We start from the raw sequence: 10,808 nt of genomic DNA on the forward strand, positions 1-10,808 counted from the left end.
AACATTTTGGGCTGATTTGTTATCTACTAGGGTTTTTGGGCTAATTTAGAGTCTGGCTTTTGTTTTAGCAACATGCTAACATTTTTGGATGATTGAATTTACCAAGGAAATTTATTTTTTGTCAGTTAGACATCTACTAAAGATAAAAGTAAGGAACGTAAAAAAATTAAAAAAAAATCCCATTTTAAGATATTCTAGGTTCAAAAAAAGAAAAATAGACATAATTCATATTTATTAAAAAAAGAAAAAAAAAAAAGAAGGTCATGAATGCAAATCCAAATTTCTTAAAGGCTAAAGTAACTTTATGCAGCTCCTTCTAGGTTTTGATCAGTAGAAAATGAGCCCAAATGGCTCTTTTAATGTTAAAGGTTGCCGACCCCTGCCTTAGACCCTCCTTCTCGGTAAGGAAAAACTCCTAAAAAAAAAAAAAAAAAAAAAAAAAACTGTGAAAAAACAAATCTAGCCCAAAAATAGCATTAATTAATTTAACAATAAAAAAATATATATATATTTTTTACAAAAACTGCAAATGTTTTTTCACTTACTTATTTATATATATATATATTGTTGGTGACCTAACATTTTTTACGTCAAATGAGGCTGACAAGACAAAAAAACTGCTCAGGTTTTTATCTTTTGAATCACAACCATCCTTCATCAAAACACATTTTAATTGCAATATTTATTCCTCACCACACTTTTTGGTAGTTTAAAATGTACTCTAGAAAAATTGTATATTCTTGAGTCACAAATCATAGTGGAGCCATAAAATCTAATTTTTATGAAGTATTTTCTCAGACATTCTGAACAAGGATGGGGAGCTGGTGGAGGGACGTTTGTGCCGGTAATCAGGACATCTCGGGCCATCCATCTTGACATGAGTCGAATTACCTCAGTGGACACGGTCTGGATCCTCCAAGTATTAGCCTCAAGTCTTGTTAGTGGTGCAGACGAGCTCCATAGTAAATGGAGCGCCAGGTATTGACGGGGGCTGTCATTACCTTTCTTTGGGAATCAGCCAAAGTGCTCCATCTCCCTCCGTGGCCCTCCATCACCTCCAACATGCCTATTTATGGAGCCGTGTAATAGCCCTTAAAGGCACAGAAAGAAATCGCTGAAAAAGAAGGACAGAAAGGGAATAAGAAAAAAACTGACGGGCAGCCCGTACTGCGCTGTGCTGCAGGTGTTGGTAAATATGCTCCGTATCTGAGCAGGTGAAGTCCTTCAGTGTGAAGACGACTTTTGTTCTTTGACTGCCTCTCCTCTCATACTCTTCACTTACAGCTGTGTCTTTGTGAGTCAGAGTTTAGAAGAGTCACACATTCAGTAAAAGATCTTTCCTCTCAGCATAACCCTCAAGTACAGGCAGTGCACACAAATATTCAAGCATCTTGACAAACTGTAAACCAGCAGCTCAACTACCCACCACTGGATCATCTGAGGATGATCTGCCCTGACGGCTCTGCAACAGCAGCCGCTTTCCTGCTTCCTGGAAGTATGCCGCACTAACCTGAGTCTGCATGCAAATTTGGTTCATGCCACTGTGAGCGCTGATGGTAATGGGTGGAAGTGCAGGACCAAGAACGATTCAGTGGCTCTGCCTCCTGTAGCGAGAAACGGCTCACAGAGAAAATAGAAGAATTTGTGTCCTCAAGGCAAACTTTCAAAACATTATCTGATGCTTTACCATCAAAAGTACAAGAAGAGTATTTTCTGGAAACATTTTTGAATATATGTATTTTTGGGTAATTTTCTGTACACAATAAAAAGAAATAAAGCTCAGAAAGGACTTGCCAGCTACCTGCTAAACCTACGATTTTCTTTGTAAGTCTTTTTATAAGGAAGACCACATCTTTTTTTTGTTTAGGTCATATACGTTTTTAGGCCAGAATCGAATACAATTGATTAAAAGTCCATGAAATATTAATTTTCTGCTGTTTCAGTACATGGCTTTAAAAGAATTACATCCGTAATTGATTTCGTAAAGAAATGTTTAAATTTTTCTACTAAAATAAGTGTATTAATGGTTTAGTGAGCTGACATTTGTGTCTAAAATTCCCCCTGGGTAATTATATCTGGCCCTCCAGATCATTTTATTTTATTGTTATTCATGGCCCGAAGTTATCTTGGGCTCATTTCTAACTTGTATAATTTTGACAAAAAATATTTTTATGGAGAGTAAAATATTGAACTTTTTTTTTTTAAGGTTTGAGTTGATTTATCCTGGGAAAAAAAATCCTGCCTTTTTATTTTTCACAATGATGTTCAAAAGTTAAGGTTTTAAAGTTTTAAAAATGGACATCCTGTTAGCCTTTTGAACTATTTTGGCTTTTACTAAGATTGTTTAGGCTATTTTGGAGTTTAGCTATTTTAGCTACACGCTAGCTGTTTTGGCTAATTTAGGCTTTTTTCCGATATTTCGAAACTTAACTATTTTTTTCAACTACATGCTAGCTGTTTTGGCAAACCTAAGTTTTTTGGTTTTTTTTCGTTTTTTTTTTAGACTAATTTTTGCTAATATTTTAACTAGCTATCAGCTTCAGCGTTTTTAGCTTTCGGTATCTTAAGTGGCCTAATTCAGCTTACAGCATTCACACTAGCATTATCTCAGCTAGTTTTATATATCTAGTCATTAACTATGTAAACAAGTTACGATTTTGAAGTTTAAAAAATGTAGATTAAATCCTAACAAAAACAGCCTGAAAACAAAGATTTGGACAATTATTGTTATACATCATATCTGGAATGCTCTGAGGGATGTTTTATTGGTTATACATTATACAATGTTTTATTAATGTCATATCAATTTTGTTGTATTTATCCGCGATTTTTTAAAAGTCTGGTCATTAAAATATTGACCAACTGTAAAAGGGTCCATGAACATACAGGCTACACACGGAGCAGCTCATTAGCATTAGCATCATGCTAATGCTACATCGTGGGCAACAAATCAGCCCTTTTTATTAAACTTTTGGTTGTTGCTATAAGTCCAATGGGGTTGTCTTTTTAGTTCTGACTGGATTCTGCTTAAAAATAAATAAAAATAATCACTGGATGTTTCGCTGCTTCATCAGCCGAAACTAAACGCTACACGGAAAATATTAGTGGAAGTGACCGCGGGGTTGTTGTGTGTCTCGCGTGCATTTGTTTACCTCGAACGCAGACGATAGAAGTGGAGAGGTGGAAAATGTTTTTTTTACCAAAATGAGAGATGATAAACTTGATTAATTTGATGCAAACATTTACTCGCCATTTGGCAACTAATTCTCTAACTTTTACTTGCCAAAGAGAAGAAAATGCTGGCGAGTGTCAATTTCTGACCCTTCAAAATAAAAGTCTGTTGAGAAAAAGTTCTATTGCGCTATCTTTCGTTATTGTTTTATCGCCCAGCCCTAACTACACAATATCGTCTTTATCTTCCTGCAGCTTAAGCAAACACAGACTCCCTGCTGTGTCTGCATGGTGATGTCATTAGTGACTCACTTCTGAAACAGAGCTGACAACACCCATGACGGGACAGAAGGACCCCCTGATCAAACAACAAAAGGCCGGAAACAGGAATGCTTTCCAACCACAAAAAATGTGCATTGATTCAACCAAAATTACTGCTTAAAAAAAAAAAAAAGACCTAATCTGCTGCTATTCAGGCAAAATAACATTACAATCAGAAGAGGGTGTGGTCTCCTTTTCAACATGAAGAAACGTTTAATGTTCGTAGATGTTCCTTTTCTTGCTCTGGTTGAGGTTTGTTTTGACTTCCTGCTTCCCTCTGTAGCACATAGAATTCAGTCCCTATAGACCCTTAACTAACTGGAGCAGGAAACGGCTCAAATGCCCACAGTTTCATGCATTCAGATCTGGAGCACCACTGAATATGAACCTGTGCAAGCACATCATGTTCACCAGAACGGCACTGGGGAAGCTTGCTTGCATTTTTTTCTGTGTGCTGTGAGCAGAAGAGCAATTTGTGATTTTCCACTGCAGTTGGTATGACTTCCAGAGGAAGCCCACAAAACTCTAATTGTCACGCTCTCAGTGTGAATGAGAGTGTGGGAAACTGCCTCCAAAGTTGTTTCACCTTTTGTTCTCAAAGGGGACATCTTAAAGATCCAAAGAAAATTGTGCCCTTGGTGATTTTAGCTAGTGCTGACATGCGATTACTTTTTTTGTGCGAATAATTTATTGTAACCTGTAATCTAATTAATACATTTTATTCCTAAATATTTTTCACATTTTATTTGTGAAGTTGTGACATTTTGGCGCAAAAAACATGAAAATACAACAAAAAAAGAAGTTTTCCTAATATGACTTCCATCCTTTACTTTTACACCGACACTTTTCAAACTCGAACAATAAAGAAAAAACAAACAAAAACAAATAAACAAAAAGGCCACATTGCTCTAATTCAGGGCTGTCAAACTTAGTCGCGCACAGATCGCGGGCCGAACAGGATAAACATTTTTTGAACACACTAAAACTAATTTTTTTAAACTTTAAAAATGTAACTTAACATATTTATGGACTAGATATATAGCATTACCTGCAATGTTTGTGTGAATGCTGCAAGTATATAGTATTATCTTGATGATATGTATTGTTACTAAATGAAATAAAATGGAAAAAAAATGAAAAAGCTGAATTTGGCCCCTGAAGATGCTAGTGCTGATAGATGAAGATGCTTAAACCGATAGCTAAAAATGCTGAAACTGATAGCTGAAATCACTGAAGCTAATTGCTGAAAAAGCTGAAGCTAAAAATATATAATATATAATAATAATAAAAAAACTAAATTAGCCACAGCAGTTAGGATGTAGCTGAAATATTAGCTAAACTCCAGACAAACTTGAAAGATGATCAGAGTGGGATTTTAAATATTTCTAATAATTCATATTTTCTATCGTCTATATAATCTTATTTTATTTCAAATCTCAAAGTGTTCTTTTTCTTTTAACTAAACAAAGTTATATATGAACTCTGACTTCTGCATTCTCATATTATTGATCCTTAGAATACACACAAACCCACTCATAACCTTTTCTTTTACTTTTGTTAAGTAGACAGTAAACAATTACAGAGCCTTTTAGGGGAAAATAAAAACACAAATTCTGAAGATGTTTGTGACAGAAATGACTCGTATAAAGATAGAATTTGATTATTTTTCTTCTTCAATGCCCTGTGTCAACAGCTACCTAACCTTTCCTCCCACACAAGCTGACTAATAAGAGTGCTGTAACTCACTATACATGCAGCCATCCTAAAAGAGGAAATAATATGAGGAAATCACCCTCAGAAAGTGTCATTTAAACAATTTCCTTAAGTTTGGAAACAAAATTTTAGTCAAATATTTTTTTTTTTTTACATAATATATTTACAAATAAGCCTCTTAGGCTGTTATAATTTTGAGTACCCTGATTAACTTCCTCTTGATTTAATGCTGATTGTCATTTTGTTTCTGAACTATTTGTGAACTTTGCATTTAATTATCTTGAGAACTCTGAAATCTCCACAAGCTCATCATCTTTTATAGAAAGTGGGGTTAAATCTTTAAGTTTCAACCAAGCTAATTTAGCTGAATAAGTTTGTATCTGTTTTCACCTGCCGTGAAAGCAATAATGTTTAGTTTTTTTAAAGTTACATTTATGAATGTGGAAGTTGTCTGATGAGATCAAACCTCCACATATGTGGGCAGCATCAAAAATACATTTTAAAAAGTTGATGCTTACCAGTGAAGACGGCTAACATACTGTATATTAGCAGGACAAACAAGTCCAACAAAAATGTTGCAGTTCCTTCAATGACCACTGGGGGTTGGTTTCCTAAAGGAGTTTCCTTCTGGCGTGTTTGTTGTAACATTCACAGGCAATGCAATGGAGATAAATGGATATCAGGGAAGTCACAGTCAAAATCAACAGATGTTTTTGGTTAGTTACCTTACAAAGCCTGTTTGGATGGTTGCATAAACAGAAGATACACACCCTGCATGTCCTCATAATGTTAAAAAAAAAGATGTTGGGTATGTCTGAATTCCCCACACTAATCCCTAACCTCTAAAAAAACTACGAAGTGCATGACTGTAGTTCCCTGGATTTTAAAAGCAATTCGGACACCATGACCACCACTTTTCTTTCATTTTTCTAAACAGCAGATATGACGTCACAGATTTTACAAAGTGAATATTAAGGCAATACGATCATTTTACAAAGTCTTTTTGTAACTCCAATGTGTTCGGATGATGAAAACATTAATGGTTTATAAAAAAAAAAAAAATAAAATAAAAAAAAAAATTAAATCTAATTTAAACACTTTTTCTTTGCATAGATTGTTCGCTCACTATGAATTGTGGTCTATATTCACTAATGTATTGAGCATCGATGCACGCTACACTATCAGTAGACATATAGTAGTAAATATCACTAAAATAGAAAAAAAATAACACAGTTGCATGTCTAAGAGGCACTATAGAGCCTAACAGCTGACAGTAGGATAGATCTGTTACAGTTCTCTGTCCTGCAGTGACAGTTTCAGCCTCTGACTGGAAGAGCTGCTCAGTGCAGCCATGGTTCCATGCAGAGGATGATGAGAATCTTCCATGATGGATTCTAGTCTCCGTAACATCCTCCTCTCACCCACCACAGTCCTAGACATTCCAGAACGGAGCCGGATCTCCACAACAGTTTGTCAATCCTCTTCCTGTTCCTGTCAGTGCATCCGCCGCCCTCCTCCCCCGCAACACACTCAGTAGAAAAGGGCAGATGCAACAACGCCATCACGAAAAACTCTTCAAGAGTCCTGCAAACTCTAAAGGACCCACTCTCCTCAGCCTCTCCTGCGATCTCCGGTTTATTGTTGCCAAGCGACAACAGCTGATTGTATAAACGATGTACCCGCAGACCGCTCCAGCCTGAGAAGTGGTGGAAAATAGTCCAAAAAGAAGAGGCAGGCATGGGTAACGTGTGAAAAAAAAAAAAAAAAAGTTAACAGCAAGAGAACAACAAAACAAAAACAAGTCGACAAACAAGAGGTTATGGTAGGCTAACAGCGGCCTAACGCCTGGTTCACACTGGACGTGGGCCGAACGGAGGTCGCTTCCATTCGACTTCCCTTGTTGACCTATGGTGTAGTTTACACCAGGCTCTGCGGTCCTCCACACACGGTTCGTACCATTCGCCGTCTGGTCTATTTTGTGTGCGAGCCGCGAGTGATCCAATTCTGGCAGGAAGTTACATCAAGATACATGAGAAAATGTATAACCAATTTTTTACAATAAAACACCGCGATTGACAAATGTGATCATGTTTGTGTATCAGATGCTGCCCGCTTCATGCTGCTTTACTGCGGTTCCGCATTTAGAGTGAACCTAGCGTAGCATGGGGCCATTTAAAAAATAAAATAAAAAAATTCCACACTATATAGTCTATTAGTGCCGTGGATATTGTTGAATTTACTTCACATGCTTACTACCGTATTTTTCGGACTATAAGTCGCACCGGAGTATAAGTCACAGGGGCCAAAAAATGCATAATGAAGAAGAAAAAACCATACATAAGTCGCACTGGAGTATAAGTCGCATTTTTTTCAAGTAATTTATTTTACAAACTGGTTGAAAAAAACGATATTACATCATCCTGGAAGGTAAGTTATAACATTCATAAGTGAATAGAAAACAGGCTGAATATGTGTCAACACATATTCACATATTAGCATCATGAAAAAAACGAAAAGGTGTAGCATTTATATAACATAACAGTTTTATTTAACTATAGCCTCAAGAACTCATCAACTTTGTATCTTTACTGTAATTAATTGCACGCAATCTCACTCCATATCACTAAATCCCTTAAATTCTTCGTCCTCTGTGTCACTTCTGAATAACTAAAGTAAATAAAGTAATTGCATAGATCACCATAAGAGGGCACTCTAGACTTACGGTCCATATCTCATCTCATTAAAAATTCGTATATAAGTCGCACTGGAGTATAAGTCGCAGGGACATTCAATCTATGAAAAAAACCGCGACTTATAGTCCGGAAAATACGGTACTTTTATTTTAAACTTTAAATATGAGATTGACAAAGTTAACATTAGATAAATATCCACATTTTACAAACCTATTGATAAATCCATTGAGTTCTGATGATGACAACTTGGGGAAAAAAGCTAATTTAAAATCAAGTCATTCAAACACAATGCATTGTGGTCTATATTCCCTAGTCTAGTGAGCATATATGTACACTAGTTTGTCACAGAGTTTGGTTGTGTCCAAATTCCCTCCCTAACCCCTAACTACTGAAAAACTATAAAGTGCAGGATTATCTAGTGCAGTGGATTTTATAGATAATTCGGACATTATGTTCACTACTTTGCTTTTGTTTTTCTAAACACCAAATACGACGTCAAATACCAACATTTCATTACGTTTATTTATGACTCCATTGTGTTCTGATGGTGAAAAGGTTTATGGTTTATTAAAAAATTACATTTAAACATTTTTTTTTGTTTGAAATTGTTTAACGCAATGCATTGTGGTCTATATTCGCTAATCTAATGAGCATCGATGGACGCTGGTTTTACGCAAAGACTTCTGGGAAATTTCTTGTGCTCTCGATTTTGGAATTGGTAGATTTGTACAGCACTAGAAAATGTCGATCGCACTATGTAGTGATTAGAGGAGGAATACGGACACAATCTTTGTGAAATTTCCAAGGCAACGGATTTTGGAACCACAGATTCGGACACTTCGACAAATAGCACAAAGTAGTGGAGAATTCAGACACAACCTTGATTCCACTTTTCCTTTGTTGCAATGTGTTTCTGGGGAGACAAAGTTGTGAAAAAAATATTCATAAAAATAAAATCATACTTACAAATGCGTTCAAAATCTTCATCAATAAAGATTGAATTTTTACCATAGTTTTTGGTTCTCTTGTTACATGCAAGTACTATATTGTACCGGAAACTGCAAGAGAACTGGCACAAACCTTTAGCGTTAACAGATCCTTTGCTTACTTTTTTTTTTTTTTTTTTCCTTTTTTTTCTGCCGCAGTGAGTTTGATTAAAAGACTGCAAACTCTGTCCCCCTCTTTTGCTCCCCATTACAAAAATGTGCTTTTTTATGGCTGCGGCAGCTCTTAGCAGCCCGGTGAAAGTCTCACCGAGCTGCACATAAAGGAAGAGCGGCACAACCGTTTCATCACAGATGAAAGGACAAGAAAGGACAGGAAGAAAAAGAGGATGTACCTTGAAGAATCATCTGAGCCGACCAACGACCAGAGCTGCTTTATCTTGCAGCTTAGCTCCTCCAAACCCTCTTATACCTCTGTCCGTGTTTGCTCCTTTCAGAGATGCTTGTGCCTCATTATCTCATTGTCAGGCAGCTGCTGAAGAGTGTGTGTCATTAGCCTTCATCTGACACAGCTGCACAGGCTACAGCTGGTCAATAAACACCCTCCTTCAGAGAGAATCATCGCAGCAGCGCTGTACCGCCTCGGTCAATGTCCTGCTGCGACGCTGACGGCTGAGGCTCAGAATGTGATGTGTACGCCCTGCCAGCCCGCTAATTTGTTCTCCTTCCTCCTCCTCTCCACTCTCCTCCTCTCTTCCAGATGAGATCAACTCGGAAAGTGTCGGTGTGGCCCGTGGCTTTTGTGGGGGGGCTGCGGTACGAGTCCCCGAAGGTAAACGCAGCCGGAAAGGTCTACGGCTGGAAGACGGTGTTTGACCCCCATCGGCCATTTGCCATCGACATGGCCGGCTTTGCCATCAACCTGAAGCTCATCCTCTTCAAGCCACAGGCGTACTTTAAGCTCCGCGGAGTGAAGGGAGGCTATCAGGAGAGCAGTTTGCTCCGAGAACTCGTCACCCTCAATGACCTCGAGCCTAAAGCAGCCAATTGCACTAAGGTAATTCCTTCATTCAGGTTGACAGGGGCGGAGTGGTTTGTATGTCCAATCTTAAATAACATACCAAGTTGCTGAAGGCAAACAAGTAAAGAACCTATTTCTCTTAGTTAGAAAATACATTAAATAATTAAGAAGTTACAGTTTTTGTATTTTTTAATACTATTAGTATTGGTAATAGTACTTTTAGTAGTAGTCTATTCTAGTTTGAAATATAGTGCAATCCTACAACTGCAAAATAAAATGTGAAAGATATGTTAACTTTACCTGGAAACTTGGCGGAAATACTGCATGTTCCGCACTGTATGTCAATGAGTGGTCTATTTTTAAAACCTATGTTGAACTATAATAGAAATTAAGCAAAACTTAAGTGTCAGAGATAAGTCCACCAGTCAGTCACTTTTATTAACTTCATTCACAGTAACTCCAGAACTAGCTTGAAGCACGTGTTAGCATTTTTACAAAACCTTTAACTCCTAACTTTGTTAGCAACACGTAAAAAAAAAAGAAAAAATTGTCAGACAGCTACAAGTTAGCATATTTACAATAACACACAACTTGTTTGCTACATGTAAAATTACAGACTGATACAACAAAAATAAACGTTACTATGACTATGCTAGCTCCCAACTTTGTTTGCAACATGTGAAAAAATTGTTGACTACGCCTGAATTCCCAATCAATCCCTAACCCTTAAAAAACTATATAGTGCAGAGCTATCTGGTGTCCTAGATTTTAAAAGCAGTTCGGACAACATGCTAACTATTTTATTTATTTTTTTTACAATGAAAATGACAACACCGATTTCACAAAATGAAGACCTTATCAATACAAGCATTTTACAGCGTCTATTTATGACTCCATTGGGTTCTGATAATGAAAACTTTAATAGTTTTTTTTAAAAAATATACA

General features: G+C 36.8%; 1 protein-coding gene and 1 long non-coding RNA gene across 6 annotated transcripts in view; one reads left to right on the forward strand and one right to left on the reverse strand.

Annotated features, from left to right (window-relative positions):
- The window catches only part of b3gat1a (beta-1,3-glucuronyltransferase 1 (glucuronosyltransferase P) a), a 71,763-nt gene that overhangs the window by 52,342 nt on the left and 8,613 nt on the right, over positions 1-10,808 (forward strand). For all 5 annotated transcript variants that reach the window (XM_024276626.2, XM_024276628.2, XM_024276629.2 and 2 more), the window contains one exon: positions 9,603-9,899. In XM_024276626.2, the coding sequence (XP_024132394.1) occupies positions 9,603-9,899 (297 nt within the window). The remainder of the gene's footprint in view (positions 1-9,602; positions 9,900-10,808) is intronic.
- On the reverse strand, positions 767-9,541 carry LOC118599546. The gene is made up of 2 exons (XR_004948941.1): positions 9,238-9,541; positions 767-1,114 (listed from the first exon to the last, which is right to left on the reverse strand). It is a non-coding gene; the product is annotated as an uncharacterized LOC118599546 (long non-coding RNA).

Source organism: Oryzias melastigma, linkage group LG13, assembly GCF_002922805.2.
Source record: "Oryzias melastigma strain HK-1 linkage group LG13, ASM292280v2, whole genome shotgun sequence".
NCBI classification, from domain to species: domain Eukaryota; kingdom Metazoa; phylum Chordata; class Actinopteri; order Beloniformes; family Adrianichthyidae; genus Oryzias; species Oryzias melastigma.